A 21,414-nucleotide genomic window follows, 5' to 3' on the forward strand; every position below is an offset into this window, starting at 1 on the left:
CACTAGAATCAGAAATACGCAAAGGAGAAAGCCATGGAATTTTTAAGAAGGATCCTAGGTGGTTGGGTTTTCTTAGGCAAATTCAAGAGCATTGATTAAGCATCTAACTCTAAGCTGGACATTCTGGGAGATAGTTAAGGAATGAGAAGACATGATCCTTGCCTCCTCCAGATAGTTAGTGCCCTTAAAGAAGATGAAACACGCATACCTGAAGCAAAGCCATTACAAGAGAATGTACAATGTATGAGTACTAAGGTGAGGTGCCAGCACTTGCTGGTGCAGTCTAGGATGGCTTCAAGAAGACGGTAAGGATAGAATGCACCTTGAAGGATGAGTAGGTTTGGTCTTTGAGAAAGAAACCTCTCAAGTTATAGACAGCTATTCTCCTTTATGTTAAGTCCTACCAAGAAATCAAGCCCTACCTCAAAAATTCTATGAGTATCTTTTAATAGGAAGTTAGAGTGACAGGAAGAGATACAGGTTTGGATTTCATGTCATGAAGTTTCTTTCTCCAAAGGAACTAAGAACAGAACCCTTCCTCCTGTCTCGCAGGATATGATTTTAATCCCATAATGTGTTCTTGAACATTCCACCTCAACCCAGCTGATCCTGGGGTGATCGCTGGAATGGAAGAGTTCCAACATTCTAGAATTCCAACAATGTCGCAGTCACAAAGATTATTAGCACTGATCTGAAGCGTCACTCTAGAAGTACAGGTGATGTGTGCTGATGGGAAGCATCTGACAGATAAAGATCTTTGCAATGCGTTCTCATTTTCTTTAGCACATGTCCCTTTCCAATTACATTTTGCCTACTGTATTATTCAAATAAGTCCTACATTCCCTTAACACATGCTGCTAGCAGTAAGATAGCATTTTCCCTGAAGTAAATCAGAGATAGTTTTTAATTTTAACCCAACAATAACACACCCTTAATTTTTAACATTTCAAATAATTTTTCACACAGTGGCATCACTCTTCCTAATAAAAGCCTGTAGGTAGGTAGATAATCACATTTTATAAACATGGAGAATTAAACAGCCTAGAGAGGTAAGGAGGTATGCACAGGGTCACACAATTAGTTGATGTCAGAACCAGAACTAAAATCCAAGTTCTCTAATCCCCATTTCCAGAGCTTTTCCACTTAGTTCATGTTGCCACATTTATTATCATCAATACAGCTATAGAACTATTTCACCTTTAGAAAACATGTGTAATATAAGAACCAGAAAGGATTTTAGAGATTACCCAGTCTAGCAAACCTCATTAAATAGAGAGCATAAGGTCCAGAGAGGGGCTCAGGCTTTTCCAGAGTCACGCAACAGTTTTCTGAGTTCATGGGAAGTCAAAATTGGCACTACAGATCAGGAAAGGAGTTGGATGGGGAAAAGGAAAGGGTGATATTTCAAGTCCACAGTTGACTCATTCTCCTTGCCAGTCATTGCCAAGGACCTGGGGAAGAACCCCATTGTCCTCCTGAAAAGGGTTTCTGTTTGATCCCACAGCAATCCATCAATGAAGCCATACGGACATCGACACTCCCCCGAAACAGCGGGGCAGGAGCCAGTGGTGGCAGCAGTGGAGAGAATGGCCGAGTGGTCAGCCACGACTTCCCTAAGTCCATGCAATCAATTCCCTGCATGAGCCACAGTTCAGGGATGCCCTTGGGAGCCACAGGATTATAACTGGAGCAGATGGAGACCCCTTGGGGAGCACGCTCGGGCTCCCCCAGCCCCATCCCAAGCCCTTCAGTGCCAAAAACAACAAAATGAAACGCAACCGCCACCAACCACCACAACCACAAGGAGGAGGATTCAACAGATTTTCCTGAAGAATTGAAAACCATTCTGCTATCCCTTTTCCTGTTTTGACGTTCTTTCACCCTTTTCTGTTACTAAGGATGACAGATCACATTGCACTGCAATAAGGGGAAATAACCCTAACAGAGACTGTGTCTCTGGCAGTGGAGTCACCAGAAAACTAATGAAGAGACTGTGCTGTTTTATTTTAATTCAGTTGTTAATGTGTCTTAGTGTGTGCAATGTTTTTCTTACTAATATTCATGATTTGCAGGTTCTGTTAGGCCTCTCCCTTCTCCTTACTTCTTACTCCTATCCCTGCCCACCCCTCTTCAGTTTTTAGGTTGGAGATTCAAGGTTTATTCCACCTTAAAAGCAAGCAAAAGGGAAAAAGCAACCTTCAAACTAATTCGCCATGGGAGCTCTCCAAGTTACCCTCCAGTCTACCACCCCAAGCCCTGGATGGAGACGGAGCAGGTTGTTGAAGGAGCGAGCTGCCTTCCCCAGACAGAGCGCTGCCTAAGCACTGATCTTAACTGAAAACGTGTGTGAAAAGCAGCTCAGACCAAGGGTGGCGGAGAGGGCAAAGGCAGGTGTGCACTCAGAGGAGGGCGCCTGAAGTTATTGCTGGAAGCCCAGATAAAGCTTCCTTTAATGTGTAAGAGCCATCTCATAGGCCTTAGGCGGAATGGTATATTTCTTCACAGAGTCAACCTCAGCCCTGAGAAGTATGTCCTTCTGACTATGCTCAAGCCCAAAGGCACTCTGGTGGCTGAAGGGCAATTGGCCTCCTGAACCAAGTAGAGACTTGGGAACAGCTGACAGCCAGGAAGATAGCACCCATGATTGTCGCTTCTCATTTGCTTAACATCTGAGCAGGAGTCCCACTGAGGAATAGACTCTTTCTCTTCAGAGCCTCTGATATGGGGGAAATGCTATGCAAGCTAAGTGCAAAAGAAAGGTGATGAAAGAATTTTGGAAAAGGAAGCATCATTGAAGTCCACAAACAATAGAACCTTCCATGGTGTGCCCTCGCTTAGGTTTGAGAGGCTGAATATGAAGCTTAGAGTTTTGCTGACCCAGAGAACTTGGGTTTTTATGTCCATATAAAAGTGTTATTTTAGCATGTGGCCAGATGACATTCTGTCATCTTTCAAAAGTAAAATGTCCAAGGCTGAATTATTTGAAGGAGGAAAGGGAGATGGATTAAATTGATAATGACATTGGGGTCCTTAAGATACTTGACCCCAACTTTTAAGCCAAGGAGGCAGATCTTCCCCCTGGCTAAGACAGAATGGAGATGTTATATTTCGGTGACCAAAATCAATACACCCAGGATTGTGACTACAAAGCTGAACTAAGACAAGACTGGAGAGGTTGGCAGGGCTCATGGAGAGAAGCCCAGGCTGACTGAAACTTTGGTTGGGAGGGTGCAGTTCCCAGCACATGGCTTTCTTGGAGATCCCAACTCTCATTCTTGGTGCAATTGGCTTCCAGCTCTCCAGCAGCCATCTCCTAGGTGCATGACTCAATGCGTGCCATGTGTCATTAGCTTTTATTGATAACCATATTCTGGCTTGTTCCCTTACCTCCTACTTCTATCCAGTCTTCTCTGCTAGGGGTTATCATTAGCAATTGACAAACTAAAGGTTTTGGAGCCTGCCTATGAGTAGGCACAGCATGACTGGTTTCATCTGTGGACTCTCTCAGTGGACACCCACCCTCTCTATGGCTCTCTCATTCTTCTTTCATCAGCCATAGCAAAGAACCATCCCAAAATCTAACTCTTTGCCCTTTCAGCTCAAGTGTTGTTGTTTAGTCTCTCACATGTCAATGTGGGCATGGTATGTGAAGCAGGACCTTCAAGGTGGATCACTTTTCCGCTACTGCCAGCTGATGTCCTCCCCAGCCCCTGCCCTCTCACCAGATTTTTCTCAGCCCTTAGCCTACCACTGCAGAATCTGGTATGACCCGCCATTAGGGAATCTGCATTCCAGAGGAGTTGGAATTAACCCTCTACCATCAACATGCTTCAAAAACCTTTTGCCTTTGGCCTGGTAGGATGCCTCTCCAGCTACTGAGCTCACCCAGTAACATCATCTGATAGGAAAAGGCCATCTATGCTAGAAATGAGGGTCTATGCTATGTGGGGGTCCAAGACTCCAGTGGAAGATGTTTGTCATCAATGGAGGAGTGACGGGGAAAACAAAATCAAGAAAAAAAAAGTTAACTTGTATTATGTATTTTTACTACACTTTTCTTAAAAATAGAGCAATGGGAAAACTCTGAAAGAGCGTGACATTTTTCTCAACAGGAACCCATACTTAACAGTTCTAGCTTTCATTAAATTTTGCTCTTTGGTACCTGGGCCTTTTATTTAACATCTATATTTGTTTTAACTCTATTGGCAGATTTGTGAAAGGATTTCTGCTTGATCAAACACTAAATATTTTTGGGTTTCTGTTTGTTTTTCCCCTCAAGTAGCCAGGTTTCTTTCTTTCTTTTGGTATTTGCATAAAGTGAAAATATCACCGAGAATTAAATCACTGTGGATCCATTATCTACTTTTCACACTTGTTCATTCCATTTTTGTGCCATTTCTTAAGCCAGTGTTCTAGGGCTTATGTGATTTCCTTATTGCTGAGCCTAAGTCCAGTACATTTTTTAATGGTGGCCACTATGCATGAGTCATGAATAGATCTCAAACAAGCCACTTCAGCTGAACTAGATCATTTGTAAGTTATTTATTGAAATAGGATAAAAAAAAAACCAAAAACAAAAAAGACAAAGAATGGTATTTGATTTTCAAGGGCTATAGTTTCTATTGAATAAGGAGTCCCCTGCAGTGGTCACAGTACCTCCAAGAACTGACTGGCTCACAGGGAATGTCTCCCAGACATCCCCAACTGGAGTCCAGGTGTATCTGTGATGTGCACAGAGTCAAAACGAAAACCAAATCCACCAGGCTTCTAAGTAGATAATCTCGGTCTTCAGACCACATGACCCTCATTCTTGCCTGAAAGCTTTTCTTTTACTCAAGAAAGATGGGGTTTTTGTAAAGGATCTGACTTCTGTTGACACTTAGATAAGTGTTTTCTTTCCCAAGGAACTTTGCATATTAAGAGGGGTCAGAAGTTTAAAATGAATGAAGGAAACTCTAATAGTGGCATTTCAGACAGCAACTACCATGGTAAAAAAGGGTTGGGGGAAGAGAAAGAACCTAGCCAATTTGTGTGAAGCTCCAGGCACTGTCCACACTGGCCTGCAGTCACCTCCAGCATCTAGGGAGACACTGAATGAAGACCCACTTAAGACCAGCTGACAGGACGAGAAAACAGATCTGTCGCCTTGCCATCAACTAGTTGGGATAATGGTCATAATGGCTATAAGAGCACTTATTGAGCACCTATTATGTTAAGCACACTTAATACCTTTTATATCATGATAATGGCCCTCTAGGGTAGGGCCTTACAAATGAGGAATTCAGATTTAAAGAGATGACATTAACTTGCTCAAAGTCCTGAGACAGAGTCAGGATTTGAACTGGGTCTGCTTGAATTCAAAGCCTTTATACTACCCACCTCTCTGTTAACCAGACCATGATGTGTGATGGGCAGGAAAACAACAGGCAAATAGTTCTCTCCCTGTTATGCCAAAGGAACTGAAAATGGTTAAAACTATGCTTGTCACACCTTTGGGAAAGTCAGCCTATCCTCTTGGGGCATAGAGATCACTAATCCAGAGAGAACTGCACAGGGGAGAAGAGGAGAAAGAGTTCTGTGGGCTCCTCAAAACAGATCCAGGCAAGGCATCAGCAAGGAAGACGGGGAACTGAAAAGCAGGTTCCCTGCAGAATAACTGATTCGGCCTGGGAAGGATTCTCAGGGCTGTCCTGGGGAAATGGAACTATCTCTCTGTGTGTCCAAGACCAGGATCAGTTCTATTCCTAATTGAGAGACAAGATGGCAAGTTCCTTTCTCACCAAGTGCTAATGTTCTCCTACGAAATAAGGTCTATGGGGGTCCATTACTATCCCACTTTACAGATAAGAAAACTGGGCTTCTTGAATAAGAAGTGACTTTCCTAAGATTACAACATGAGTAGAAAAGCAATGTGGTATTGTGGAGAGGCCAGTGGATTAGGGTTCACAATACCTGGCCTCCCCTCCTTTGTCTTTCAACCTTGGACAAGAAATTTAACTACCCTGAGCTTCGTTTTCCTCATCAAAGAACTGGTGGATCTGATGTCAAAATAGGCAGTGATTCTCTACCCTCTACCCTAACTGCACACTGGAATCATCAAGGGAACTTTAAACAAAATCACCAACTCCCATGATGCATCTCCAAACAGTTTGTCTGAGTGCAGGCAGAGTTATCTTATTGTTGCTTTGTTTGTTTTGAACAGTCATGTTATTATAATGTGCAGCCAGGATAGAGAACCAGTACAGTTGGGCCATCCAAAGAAAATGCTCATGAAAACACCTTTGGAAATTACAAAGAACTGTTATTAGAGGTATTTGACCAACACCAGAAACCAGGTTACCTGATGGCAGTCAAATCTCCATGGTTCCAAGGGACAAAATGTCCTTATGTTCATCAGATAAAAGAGAAGGAAAACACCCAGTCCCCAACTTGGACTCTAAATGTTCCTTTACCCTTTAGGCATGTTTGTAATAATGTTTTGTTGGGGGGAAAACAGAGACACAGGACATGAGAGATAAGGTACAGTCGTCAGAGGTACCTCCTCAGGAAAGGGAGGGTTCAACTTTGTCAAATGAGTCAGACTTTAAAACAGCCAGTTATTTTCCAAACTACTTGGTTTTTTCCATTACAGTCACCAAATCCCACCACCTGCATTTTTAACAGTCTATCAGAAAGCACTGCCTATCAGCTTCATCTTCCATGGGCTCTCTGAGTCTTATTGGTGACAACTTTAACTTCTCTTTGTTCCTATGCTAGGCTTTCACAGACCTTTCACTTAGTCCTCAAAACAACCCTGCAAGGTGGGGATTTATTACCCTCATTTTACATAAGAGGAAATGAAAGCTCAGAGAGCTTCAGAACCCAAGGTCATGCAGCTGACCAATGACTTGGTCTGGATATTAAGCCAAGTCTCTCACCGAAGTCATACCTTTCTACTTTTCTTGACCACCTCCTAAGGAGATTTCACCATGCTAAGGAGAAGGCAGTGGACTGAGATTTAAAAGGCATGAAATCTGTTGCCTACATCTCTGCCAATTTGCAGTTTGACCTTGGGCAACTCATTTTCCTACCCTGGGCCTCAGTGACCTCATTGGTAAAATGAGAGAAGGGGGGTTAATATAATTGATCTCTAAGAGTTCTCCTGATTGTAGCCTTACATCAATGGTTTTCAAACAGAGGCAATTTTGTGTATGTGTCCCCCAACCCCCCAGGACATTTGGCAATGTCTGGAGATATTTTTTCTTGCCACAATTGGGGTAGAGGACATTTACCCCATTTAGTGGGTAGACATTTAGTGGGTAGAGATCCAGGGATGCTGCTAAACATCCTCAATACACAGGACAGCCTCCCATAAGAAAGAATTATCCACCCTAAAATGTCAATAGTGCTGAGTTTGAGAAACCCTGTCTCATATAATGATAGCATTCCAAAAGCTATAATGTGGATAATAGCAGGACAAATCTGAATAGGAAAAAGGCAAGGATCCTAAATCAGGTGAACCAACAGAGAGGATGAATAGTTACCTGAATTTAGGCAAGGAGGAAGCTGAGTTTAGGGAAGTAAGCTGGGACCAGAAGAGTTTGGTCCACAACATAAATCTAGAAAGGTCAAAGAAGTCAAAGCTGGGGATTCAATCAGGCAGCCAGAAAGAGCCAACAGCGTGTGGCTCAGGAGATAGCAGGGGACTCTGCCTGCAGAAGTGGCTAACACTCTGCCCAGTATCTTTCTGCAGGTCACTCTGAAGCCATATCCAGTTGAGAGACCTTACAGGTGAGCCCTACTCATCTCCCAAAGGACTGGATGAGCTTCATTTTTATCCCAGAATATATACTCTTCCTTCTAACAAGCACAGGTAATGAGCACCCGTGTCCACAGATGGATGTCATGGGGCATAAGGAAACAAATAACCGATAGTCCTATCTCTCATAGAACTGATAGTCAGGAGGAAAAAATAAGACACACGGATACCAGCAAATACAACACAAGGTCAAAGGTAGGTGGGAAAAAAGGCAGTGTCTGGGTCCAATCTTCCACATGCCTCTCATCGCCCTGTGTCCAGCTTTCTAAAAAGGGGACTCTGAAAAGATAACATTTTACATCCTCCCCACTTGAACACTTTTCCAGCCACCCCAGCTTCTGCCATGTTCCTCGAACAAGCCACACTTAGTTCCATCCCAAGGCCCTTGCACCTCCTGTTTCCTTGGCTTGAAACCCTCTTCAGCCAGACCTTTGTGAGACTGGCTCCTTATCAACTATGTCTCAGCTCAAGATGCCATCTGCCCAGAACAGCCTTCTCTCTCCACCCTCTCCAGGTTAGCTCTGAAGTCACTTTCTCACATTACTCATCACCACCTAATACTACCTTGTTTACTTGCTTAGTGTCTGCCTCTTCCCATCTAGAATATACATTCACAAGACCAGGGACATTGTCTGCCTCAAGCACAATGCCTGGTACATAATAGATCCTCAATCATTTGTTGAATGACCTGATGAAGGAGAGAGGTAAAATGTTCTTTGGTGTACAGAGGAGGCACAGGTCATTTCTGCCTGGGGAAATAAGGGAAGGAGGCAATGACATTTGTGTGTTGCCTTGAGGGTAAGTGGGTATTACACTGCCAGAGAAGTAAAGGCATTCAAAGAATGGGAAACAGAACAAGCCAGGGCATAAAGGACAGAACAGGTAGGGCCTATTTGTGAAAGGGCAAGGTACCCAATGTAACTGGCACCACATTGGTTAAGCAAATCAGTGAAGAGAAGGCTGGACTGGGCATGGGAAGCTATTGATCCATTGTGAAACAGGGAGTTTGGTTTTGTCTTTTGGGGGTTAGGAGAGGCTGAGGAAAAAATTCATTCAGATATTACATATTGAGTTTAGCAAGAAACTGATATTTTAGGCATCTACTATGTGCCACGCACTGTGATAGGCACTTCATACTATTCCTCTCTAATCCTCATGGCAATAACCCTGGAGGTAGAATTACCATCCCAATTTTATCCCTCAGCAAACTGAGGCTCAGAGGTAGAAGGAGAGCTTTAGCCACCTAGAATTTGTATATTCCTACAACAAAGAAATTCCTATAACAGATCTAGTAAGCCATCTGTCCTCATGACAGTTTCTAGTACAAAGGCCCAGAAAGATACTACCAGAAGGGCACAGGCCTGAAACCTGTGGATGGCACTTGCTTGAATATACTGAAGTCACCAGAGAAGGAGCCAGTGGGTACCAATGGGTGTGATCCACCAGAGACACCATGATGAGAAGAATTCTGGGGCCAGTCTATACTCAATAAACGGGAACCATGATGGGTTCATAAATCAAGTCATGAGCACAAGACGAGGAAAGAGCTGGTTTGCAATGTCTTCGCCATTCCTACTGTGGTAAAGCATTCTCCTCCATTTCTGAAGGACTTTGGGAAATGTTGGCAATAGTATCATATATGTATCACATGGCAAAGAATCCTTGGATGTACGTAAGGATTCTACATGTGTGTGTGTGTGTTTGGACTATTGCCACAGTAAAGCTGCTATTACCAAAAACAGAAAACAGCACACAAAATTAGTCCATAAACACCAAGTAAGAAGCTATGTGTATAATAATTAATAGCATTACTGCAAATAAGCATTACCACTGCCATTTGTTAAACATCTGCCCTGAGCTGGGCATTCTATATACATTGTCTGAGTTCATGCTCACATATTCTTGGGGAGAGATAGTTGCATTTCCACTGGATAAATGCTTTACATAAATGAATGAAAATAAAGAGTTGATAGGGACCTTAGAAATCATCATAATTTTATTCAACTATATTTTATAAATAAGTGAACTTGAAGGCCTAGAGTATAAGTGACTTGTCCAAGGTCACACAAGTTTCTGGTTAAACTAAGACTAGTTAGAAGCTAGCTCTCCTGGCTCAAAGTCCACGGATCTTCTGAAACTTAACTCTAAAACTGAACGTTTGGCTTTTTTCCTAGCCCTGTAGAGCTAGTCATGTGTACCTGAATAAGCTGGACAATGACCTGGAGAAAATGTTTGGATTGAGGTAGCGGAAAACTATAATCAAGACTAGTCTCAAATCTAAATAAAGTATTCACATGCCTAGATAATGGGACTTCATACCTGGGATAAAATTTTCCCCAATCCCAAAAAAATGAAAGGGATTAAGAAATACCAATTGCCAGTTACAAAAATCATCATGGGTATGTAAAGTACAGCATAGGGACTATGGTCAATAATATTGTAATAACTATGTATGATGTCAGATGGTTACTAGACATATCGAGGTAGTCACTTCATAAGTTATATAAATGCCTAATCACTACATTGCACACCTGAAACTAATATAATATGATATAGTATGTCAACTACAATTGAAAAAGAAAATTCCCTCCAACCAAAAACATTTTCTCGATGTGTACTGTATCCACAAATTCCTTATCCAGGACAAAGCCTCTGATTCCATAAAGTTGTTAAGTTTCTTGGTAGAAAAAAACATCTGGCAAAGTCAAACTGAGTTTAAATGCCTATTACAAGGTGCTTTCTTGATAATAGCATTGGATAGGAATAGTAAAGAGGCATTGAAGGGTGAGGTAGTCACACGGGGGTGAGCAAAGAATTCAGAAGGGACAATTAGAGAATACTGAAGGAAAATATCATGATTTTACAATTAGGAAGCCCTTGTTTTAGTGTACACCCCTCAAAAGTAGTCATAAAGAGATAGCAGAAATTCATTACTCACTAGAGAAGCCTGATATTGGATGTAATGGATGTACCAGAGTTTGAAGTGGGTGTTATCTAAGCAATTCTGGGAGAAAAATGGTTTTCTAAAAAAACCTTAATTATCTAGATATTTTAGACCAAAAAAAATAGTTCATTGTCCTTTTCTTTATCTTGTCTTGAAACCATAATCAGAAAAAAATTATTTTGATGTTTCTTTCAAAAGAAAGAGGTCTTATCTTTACATACAAACTCATTTGGTAAAGGGGGGGAAAGCAGTTAATTTAATTTGATTGAGTAATCAGCTTAATGAACTGCATAGAAAGCAATTAGCAATGATAAAAAAAACAACTTCCCAGCATTGGGAAACCATTAGGAAAAAAAGCAATACAGTAAGTAGTAGGAGGCATCTGTAGGTTTCAGCAACTTGGCATCCCTTCCTTTGGGGAGGCTACCCCTACTCCCCTGTCATTGTGTGGTCCTGGTTGTGCTGCCAGTCTTAGTACCCTGCCCTTCCCCACACCTCTAGCCCAGGCAAGTATAGTCACTTTTTACCCAGGCCACAGTGACTGGGCTAGACATAATCTTGTGACCCAAGTCGCGCTAATTAGAATTCTTCCCTGGATTTTGTGGGGTTTTTTTCCAGTCACGAGTTTGAATAAGAAAGGGGCCTTACATTTTGAGTTCAAGCTAAAATTATCTAAGGGCTATCTTTTGAATCACGTAGAGAAACTTTTTCTGCAGTAGAAGAGAATAAAGCCAATTCACCCAAATCAATATACATGATGGAGGGAAAGGGTCCTAATGTCATCTGAGCCCCCGGACCTAGTTCCAGGAGCCAGCCTTTACCCAGACCTCCCAGTGGTGAGAGCTAATCAATTGCCTCTTTTGCCTAAGCTACTTTGAATTAGATTTCCATCTCTAAGGACCAAAGGGAGTCCGAATCATCAATCAGGGACCAGCTAGGAACCATACAGTAATTAAGAAGTCAGTAATTGAGCTCTAACCAGCTGTTTCTGTGGCTAGCCACTGGTCTCAAACTGGTTCAACCAAATTCAACTCTTTCATGTTCAAATGCATTTGCATGTATTGAGGCCCTAGTGTCACCATCCTGGCATCTGTCAGCCTCCGTGTTCTCCTCTGCTGTCAAGGAAAAGAGTGTTTTTTAATAACCTGTCTGGGGTGGGGGGATTATGAGTGTTAACTCATAAATAACTGAAAGTTCTCTGGAAAAGATTTTGTATTAAGGGAATAATAAATAACACTTCAAAGGGGTACACTTCTGTCTATAAAATTTTATTTTCTTCAGCCTTTGGAAAAGAGTATATTAGCAGAGGGTGCCTCCCTGCTCTCTCTCTTCTTTCTCTCCTCTCTCTGTCTTCCTTCCCATCATTTCAAGGAGAGAAAGGAAGCTTCCATTGTTCTTGTCTACTTTTGTCCTGCAACAGAGGTTGAACACCTGCAGTTGGCTATAACTTTGCATTAAATGTGTTGCCTTGGATAGGGAAAAAACATATTAAATGCATAAAGTCCTTGAGGACCTGAGGGAGGCTGCACAGAGAAATGAGGGTATATAAAGAGAAGAGTGATAGAAGCAAACCATACTGATACACAGGCCAGCGAGGCCAAGCAACAGTTGGGTGCTTTCAGAAGTCCCTGAAAAATCAATTCCCACCCTGTTGGCTCCCACACAACATTCCACTCACTCACTATATTGGATGCTTTTACTTACAGTGATGGCTGCTCTGGAATGACAATCTTCCACGTGGCCAGAGAATTCTGCAGCTGCAAAGGTCTTTCATAACCATGGTCTGTCATGATCCACAGCAATGTCCTGAATGGTAGACAGAGTAGAGGTTATCATTCCCATTTTATGAATTAAAACCTCAGGCTTAGGAAGATCAAGAGACTTGCCCAATATCATATAAGCAAAACTGGGTGACCTGGGACTGAAATATGAACCTCCTGACTCATGATCTGAGTCCTCTACCAAATAAGAATGCCAGACAGTCGCTGGTCATGTAATACCCCTTATGAGGAGGGGGAAAAGGAAAAGCATGTATCCACTAACTTGAGGATGTAGTTGGCCAAGGGCTGGCTGGCTGGCCCTACACACAAGAGTGAGAAGAAGGAAACTAATACGGTTTGAAGACAGAACCAAACTAAAGGGTGGTCTGACAGGACGGGTGTTTTTCTTGCCATCACTAGAATTTTTAAAATGTAGGGAAATTCTGCTCACTGGAATGCCTCCAAGAGAGCCCTCTAAATAGTTGCAGTGCATGCCTTCTAAGGAGGTAACCGAGAGCCTTTGCGTTCCTCTATGAAACATGCAAACACAGATGGTGCTGCCACTTACCCTAATAGCATGTCCTCTACCTACCATATAATGATGAAAAACACTTAAAGACTATCAACCCCAAGAATTTCAGATTATTCAGCTTCTAGGGCACCAAGAGGTTTCGGCCAGGCACATATAACTTTCTGTAAGCAGGTCTCTGTACCTGATGGCATTACATATTCTCCCTCTCTCTCTCTCTCCCTCTCCTTCTCCCCCTCCCTCCCTCCCTCCCTCCCTCCCTCCCTCCCTCCCTCCCTCCCTCTCTCCCTCCCTCCCTCTCTTTCTCTCTCTCTCTCCCTCTTCCTCTCCATCTTCCCCCTCCCTCCCTCTCTCTGTCTTTCAATGCCCATAAAATGGCCTGGGGAGGACCTGGAAGGAAGCCTCTCCCACTGACCTATTACAACTGAAATGGGAAGGTCCCTATAAAAAAAAATGGTCTGAGAGGCAGGCAAAATTATCTTTGTTTTCATTGGGATGCTCAAAGAGGTTAAACAACTTGCTCATCACAGAACTGCCAGTTGGTGGAGCCAGGTTTGCATTTCAGAGTTGTCCCACTCCAAACTTCCCTTTATCCCAGGCTAGCAGAAAAATAAAGGCTCAATCTTCATAAGAACCCAGAATCACAACCTTGTAAACTAGCTCCCAGTTTGTTTTTTAGAGATGTGGGTTTGGAATGAAAATTGGTTACTTACCATCTTCTCTTTTCTCCCATACCCATAAAGAAAGGGTTACTGCAGGGCCAGTTTACAAAATGTTCTAGCCTCACACCACTAAAGGGGCACAGGTACCCCCATTTTACAGATGAATAAACAGAAGCTCAGAAGAATGTAATGGGTTGCCCCCAAGGCCAACCTGGGACTTTTAACTACAGCCCCAGAAATCTTCCCACTCTAAGCCTAGCATATTTTAGGTACTCAACAAATTAATGAATTAATGGATTATATAATTAATTAGTTAATAATATTCCATTCAAGGACTATATCTCAAAAGAATTATGCTTTCAAACTCTACATGCAGCTCTGCCTGTCTCCTTGCCACATAAAATCAAGACTCATTAAATGGTCAAATCTGCAGAAGCTCTTTCTCCCTGGTCCCCAGAGATAGGTATCTGCAGTGACATTTCCTTTCAACTTGGTTTCCCCACCCCCGCCCCCATCCCCAGCCCCCAGAGCTCCATCAGCCTGTCCGTAGGTGCTATTTCATTTGCTCTTTTCTAATCTGTTCTACCATTTGCTCCTTCCAAACTGGCTGGCGTTCTGCCAGAGCTCACATTTCCCATTGATCCCTGCCTATGGCATGGGCATAATGAGCCATCTCGGCCCACCCCTCCCCTAGGCCAGCGCAGCAGGACCTATAGTGGCAAGAAGCATATGTGGAATTCAAGTCAGAAGATTGCTGGCAGACCAGATCACTGCCCCAACCTCACAAACAGACAGGACATCCCTGCTGTTCTAATCTTATTATGAAGGTGCAGCCATGTCCGTGCCAAGGAGGGAAAGGGGAATAGAGGTCAAAGCTGTCCAAGAAACTTCGGATTATCATGTGCTGCTTGTTGAGTTAATCATGTGCAATTTCACAGAATCCTGGATGCTCACAATTAAGACAGCTTGAGGGCTGGGTTGGGATGATGACTATTTGATGCATGCCTCTTGCTTGCATACTTCTAGGAATGTGGGCACTCACCACCTCTTCCAGGTAGCTGTGTCCACACTTAGCCTGCTCTGACTTTAAAAATGCAGCATATGGCCCTGGCCAGGTGGCTCAGTTGGTTGGAGTGTCGTCCCGTACAACAAAAAGCTATGGTTCAATTCCCAGTCAGGGCACATACCTAGGTTACAGGTTTGATTCCTGGCCCTGGAGCATATGGGGGCAACTGATTGATGTTTCTCTCTCATATCTATGTTTCTCTCTCTCTCTGAAATCAATAAAGATATATTTTTAAAAAACACATATCCTTGGGTGAGGATTAGAAACAAATGCAGTAATGAACTACAGACATGTTGTTAGGCACTGATTGTTGGCTTGTACTTTCCAGTGCCCCCCCCCTTTCCAGAGATCAAAGGTAATTCTCACCTCCTTTTATCCTGTACCCCTCAAGATCAACATCTCCATGGTCTTCAATAATACATCATGTGATATGGTTTCCTTACTCCCAAGGGTCATGTCAAAGATCAACTAAGGCTATATATGTGTATATGTATTGTGTGCATTTTGTAAACTGCGATGTGCTGTGCTAGTTGTAAGGAAGCATTACTGTTATCACTACATCCATGCTTTGTGCTCCTTCTCTGCATTCTAGTGATAACCCGGCTCTCACTTTGCCCCAAGGTATAGCCCCAGACAACCCAATATCACCAACTCCCTCAACTTCAAGATGAGAAAGAAGATAGCAGACCTGTTCAATGAGCAGTGTTAAGCATTTTGCATTATTATGCCATTTAACCATCACAAAAACCCTGTGCTCTACAGAGACTGTGACCGTCCTATTACAAATGAGGAAACTGAGGGCAGGAGAAAATAAGTACCTTGCCCCAAATTGAAAATTATAAATGGCTCTACTCAGGTTTGACTGCTTAGTTCTATAACATCATCTGCACTCTCTTCATCTACTCCACTGAAGTTCTCCTTCAAATATATTGGGAGTCCTTTCCCTTTTCCCATCCCCACTGATGACAGCCTCATCGGAGCACATCACTCTCCGACTACAAATCTTTCCCTGAGCCTCACTGCTCTTAGAGTGAAATCTAAGTTTCAGACCCATAGGATGGTTCCTCTGCAGGACCTGGCCAGGCCTATCCCTCTGTCCTCACTCATCGCCCCCTCGCTCACTCTGCTCCAGCCTCTCTGGCCTCCTTTCTCTCCCTCCAGCGCACTGAGCCCTTTCCACCTCCAGACCCTTGGAATTGCCTTCCTCCCTGAAAGTCCTTTTCCAGCTGTTTGCACACCTGCTCATCCTCAGCCCCCAGGTGTCAGCTCCAATGTCTCCTCTTCAGAAAGGCTACCTGAGCACCCTCTCTGCATATACCTTTGGGCCATTCCTGCCAGTTATCCTAACCTGTGATGACTGCAATGTTTCTTATCTTCATATTCGTTTTTGGCCTTGTTTCTTCGGTAAGTGCAAGGGCCTCTTCACTCTTGTTCATTGCTCTGCCCTCCACATCTAGAATCCTCTCTGGCCCACAGTATGTGTTTAATAAGCATCTGTGAAATCAATGATTGGATGCAATGCTACATCACTTCTCAGAGCAGACTAAATGAGCCCATAACTTTATTTACTTTTGAAAAGCAAATTACAGTGGTCTCCTACCCTTGCCCATGATCTGCTGGTTGACACTGGCTGCACTTTATAAGACAGAATACAAAGAAATGGAGAATATTTGTCCTCTGCCAGGGCCATTAGAGATCAATTAATTCCTCATTGTGTAAGTGAGTGAACGAGAACCCAGAGAGTCCACGGGATTTTACCCAAGACCATATCCATTTCTTCGTAACAAGATATTTCTTGGTGTTTAATTTCTATAATTAAACAAGCAATTTTCCATTGGAAAAAAGTGAGAACTGTACAGAAATATGTCTCATAAAGACAAGAGTTCCCCAAGTGCTACTGCTTTCTCTAGGAAAGACCACTGTTTCTACTTTAAAGTGAATCCTTCCAGGCCTTTTGCATGTGCTTAAAAATAAAAACATGTGCATGTTTACACATCTATAGCTTCACCATAACACTTGACTACCTGAAAATTAGCTCAAACTTAGAAATGAAAAGCCTTCTTTACGAATGCATTTTTTAAATACCACCAACCACAGAGGTTTCAAGGAAAGGGATTAATTTCTATGCTACCCAGTGATAGAGGGAAGCCCTGGGGGCACTAGGGTGGCTGAAAGGGCTCTGGGCAGTTGACCACACCAGAACCAGGGGACAAATGAACTTTGCTCTCTTCAACTACTTAGAACCAGCTGACTTGGGTTATAAGTGAAATGCTAAACCTTCCTAGTAACTAAGCACTGACTGATATACAGGAATTGATTCAATAGCTGAACAATTTCCTATGCCTTTGATGGTGGGAGTCAAAACTAGAACAGGGAAAACTGTCTCAAAAGGAAAAGTAATAGAGGGGAGCCAGGAAGGGAAGAGAAAAGAGTTTACCAGTTAAGAATGGGAGGGTTGAAATCAGACAGGCTGGGCTCAAACCTTGAGGCTTCAATGAGCCTGTTTCTCTACCTATAAAATGGGACTAACAATAGACCTAGTGGCATGGCACATATGCACCACCCAAACATGGGAGTTATTTGTAAAGTAAACACATGGTAATGACTATGCTGGATGCTTTCTCTATTACATTTTATCGATTAGGTGAGACAGTTATTGAACCTGGTCACGAGTCATTAATATCCACGATCTTCGAAAAATAAAAATTGTTGCCCTGGCTGGGTGGCCCAGTTGGTTGGAATGTCATCCTGTGCCAAAAGGTTGCAAGTCTGATTCCCAATCAGGGTACATACCTAGGTTTCGGATTGGATCCCCGGTCTGGGCATGTATGGGAGGCAGCCGATTGATGTTTCTCTCTCTCTCTCTCTCTCTCTCAAATCAATAAAAACATATCCTCGGGCGAGGATTTAAAAATTTAAATTAAATTAAAAATTAAAATTGTTCATTATACCAGGCTCAAGAAGGTGCTGGGACAAGGAAGTGGTGAAACAAAACTTGTATCCTGTTCTCTGTAGCAAGAAGAGAATGGAGCACGCCCAGCCCCGTAAGTCCAAATTGGCCTGCCTGTGAAATCTTGTCCAACACCTAAGGACCAAGTGGAGTCTTGGATGTTGTACTGTAGTGGGTCTGACATAGCATAGGCCTCACTAAACATGGAATGTGTGAGTAAATGAATCAGCGGAAAAGTCATAAGATATGAAAACAGTAGTTCAGGCTCTGTCACTTGCCTACCGAATATCCTTGTACATCAGTCTCTCATGCCCCAAGTTTTCTTATCTATAATTTGAAGTTATTGTATCCCGTCAATTCTAAGAGACATATTCTCCACTTTCAACATCTCTGATAAGGACAGTGGGTAAGTTCAGCCCAGCCAGGGTCGACTTATTCATAGGCACAGTGGATGCAGTACCCAGGGTCCATAATACTTTTAGTAGCCCACGAAAATGATTCTAATTTCTTTTAAAATCAAAAGTTAAAAAAACAAACTTTTGGTCAACTAAAACGTTTTACTGTACAATATTAATATATTCATCTGTATACCACTACAGTCATAAAATATAATTTTTAACATTTTTTATGGAGGAAGAGACCCACAGAAGTCATAACATGACCCTGGCTCAGCCCTTCTTCTAGTCCAAGGTGATGAAGTCAGGTAACTTTTTGTGGGGCCCTCGAGCTCCATAGTACACTGCCTGAGAACCATCACACCACCATAGGGGTTGTTACATAGAAGAGGGAACAGATTTGCTTTGAGTGTCCCCAAAGAATAGAACTTAGATGACTATTCAAGATGCTGCAGAGGAAACTTCTGGAGTGAAGGTCAGTTTGCATCCCCTTTCAAAGCCAATGCCTATGATTCTCAATAGTTGTGGAATTTGTATCTTATTAACTACCAAAAACAAGCCCCAATGTTTTCCAACTAGATGTTCATTCCACATTGGTTGAGATGACAGACAGCCCAACAAGAGATTGAATTATTCTAAGAAAACCTCCCTGGGCCTCATCTGTAAATTAAGGGCAATGGAATTTTAGGGTTTTTTCACCTCTGAAATTCTTAGATTTAAACAAGAAAGAGAAAAAGGAAATGAGCTAAATGAAGATGTAGAAAATAGGGGGTTACTTTTCAGAATAGTGTCTCCCATATTATTTCAAAATGAATGGTAGGGACTAAAAGCTGCTCATCAAAATCCATGTTCTGTTCATCCTCGGTGCACATCTAGACTACATTTCCCAGCATTCCTCGCATGTGTTACAGATGTGGCCATGTGACTGAGCCTAGCCAATGAAAGATGAGAGGAGAGATCATCAGAGAGAGAGTACCTATAAGGAAAACAATCTTGGAACAGGAGGTGAGGTAGATCTATTTGGAGGCAGTATGGTGAAGTGAAAGGGAACAATCAAGAAATTCATTTAGCACCAATTTAGAATCCATTTAGCTAATTCCATTGGCTATTTCAATTCCCTTTGCACACATTAAGGTAGGATTGATATTCTACTTGTATACACCAGTATAGCTAAAGTCCATTCTAATGGGTTGGTGCACATATCATACCAGAAATTGTTAAGTAATTTTGAATATCATCCTTGCATTAGAGCCAACAATGTGATAAGCACAGAATTATACATCAGTTCAGGGAAGAAGAGAGGCATAATAAACATCCCTTATCCTCTGCAGTCCACAATCAAGTTAGATAATAAAGACATAAATTAATAGCTTAATGATGGCACATCTAAGCCTTTCTTGTATTAGTGATAGAAATAAAGTGCTTTAAAAACAAGGAGAAGGAAACATGAGGAATTAGGAGAGGAATCTTGGCAGAGGCAAGATCTAAACAGGTACTTGAAGCTGTGATGGGATGATACAGTGCAGAGAGTAAAACAAGCTGAGGGAAAAGCCCTAGCTAAGACACAGGGTCTGTACCCAGGATTCTACTTCTGGGAAAAAATCAGAAGAAACCTGAAATACTAAGTTGAAATAGTATATGCACCTCTACGTTCATTACAATGTTATTTACAATAGCCAAGATTTGGAAGCAGCCCAAGTGCCCATCAGTAAATGAGTGGATAAAAAGCTGTAAATGGAATACTACTTGGCCATTAAAAAAAGAAATCTTACCTTTTGCGACAGCATGCATGGACCAAACAAGTATTATGCTAAGTGGAGTAAGTCAGTCAGAGAAAAACATATGATTTTACTTATACATGGAATCTAATGAACAAAACAGAAACAGACTCATAGATACAAAGAAAAGACTGACAGCTGGCAGAGGGGAGGGGTTTGCCTGGCTGGGTAGAAAAGGTGAAGGGATTAAGAAAAGGACAACTCATAGATAAGACACAGACAACAACGTGATGATTACTGGAGGGAGGGGATGGTGGAAAGTAGAAAAGGGTAAGGTGGGGACAAACGGTGATGGAAGGAGACTTGACTTGATACAATATACAGATGGTGTATTATAGAACTGTACACTTGAAACCTATAAAATTTATTAACCAATGTCACCCCAGTAAATTCAATAAAAATGTTTAAAATATATATAGGGTCTGTATATCAGAGTGCATGTGAAGAGCAGTAAAGGGACTAGCACTGAGGGGCAGTGGGAGGGGCAAGAAATGGAGTATGAGAGGAGAGCTAAGGCTGGAAGTCTAAACTGGGACAAAATCATGAAGGCTATGAATGTCTGTCTGCCTCAGCTCCTACTTCTCTCAGTAATAACGAACATTTGAGAAGGGACATGACATTGTATGTAAAGTATAGACTGGCCTTCACCACTTTCCAACCATTTGAGGTGGGAAAATCTTTTGTTCTTGAGTCACAGTTTCCTCATCAGTAAAACTGACAATATAACAAACTTCACAGAGCTGATGAGGTGAGGTAACAAATGTAAGTGCCTGGCATACAGTAAATAATAAATACTGGTAGTTTTTACTGTTATGGAAGATTTCTGATGAGGGAACCGACAGAGATCATGTTCTAGAAGTCCCTAGTTGAAGTGGTAAGGAAGATGGACTAAAGAGATGAGAGGCAAGGAGACCATATTTAAATAATAATCTCTGGAGCTAGGAGAACCCTAAATGCCATCTGATTTAACCCTCTCATTTTACAGATAGAGAAAATAAGGTTCACAGAGGGGTATTACTTGCTAGACCCCAGGCATCTTGACTCCCAATACAATGCTCTTTTCCTCACACATTGATTCCATGACCTTTTTTCACCCATTAGCTAGCCAATCACTAGGGTCCAAAACAGAATAAAACTTACAACACATACTGGTTTTAGTGACTTGAGATCTGGAGTTTAAGCGTAACTAGAAATGGATGCCATTTTGTTGCCTCAAATTAGACTGACTAACATTATAAGCCATCTTTCCCCCAAGATAATATTTGTGAACCTTGAGATCCATGATTCATTTATATCTGAACCTAAGTCTTAAGGAGGCATTGTGAAGAACAGCCCCTAGACCTGCAACAGCTCATCCCCATTTGATGCTAATCGCATGTGAATGCTTGAGTTAAGAAGACATCATTAAAAGTACATTAAGTTTAATTATGCCAGCAGCATCAGGCAGGGAGAATGCGGAATGCATAATTAGATAAGGCCTAATCCATTAGATTCTTATTTGTTAAGAAAATGTGTCTCATCTGTAAGTGTCA

The 21,414-nt window shown here is 42.2% G+C and overlaps 1 protein-coding gene across 5 annotated transcripts in view; it reads left to right on the forward strand.

Annotated features, from left to right (window-relative positions):
- GRIA1 (glutamate ionotropic receptor AMPA type subunit 1) overlaps positions 1–4,557 on the forward strand; it is a 266,749-nt gene extending 262,192 nt beyond the window's left edge. For 4 of the 5 annotated variants that reach the window (XM_081137494.1, XM_081137493.1, XM_081137496.1 and 1 more), the window contains one exon: positions 1,484–4,557. In XM_081137494.1, coding sequence (XP_080993620.1) covers positions 1,484–1,684 — 201 coding nt within the window. In that variant the 3' untranslated portion in view covers positions 1,685–4,557. The remainder of the gene's footprint in view (positions 1–1,483) is intronic. The other variant, XM_081137498.1, reaches the window with a different exon arrangement.
- The last annotated feature ends 16,857 nt before the right edge of the window (positions 4,558–21,414 follow it).

This window comes from Miniopterus schreibersii, assembly GCF_964146895.1.
Source record: "Miniopterus schreibersii genome assembly, chromosome: 4".
Classification (NCBI taxonomy): Eukaryota; Metazoa; Chordata; class Mammalia; order Chiroptera; family Miniopteridae; genus Miniopterus; species Miniopterus schreibersii.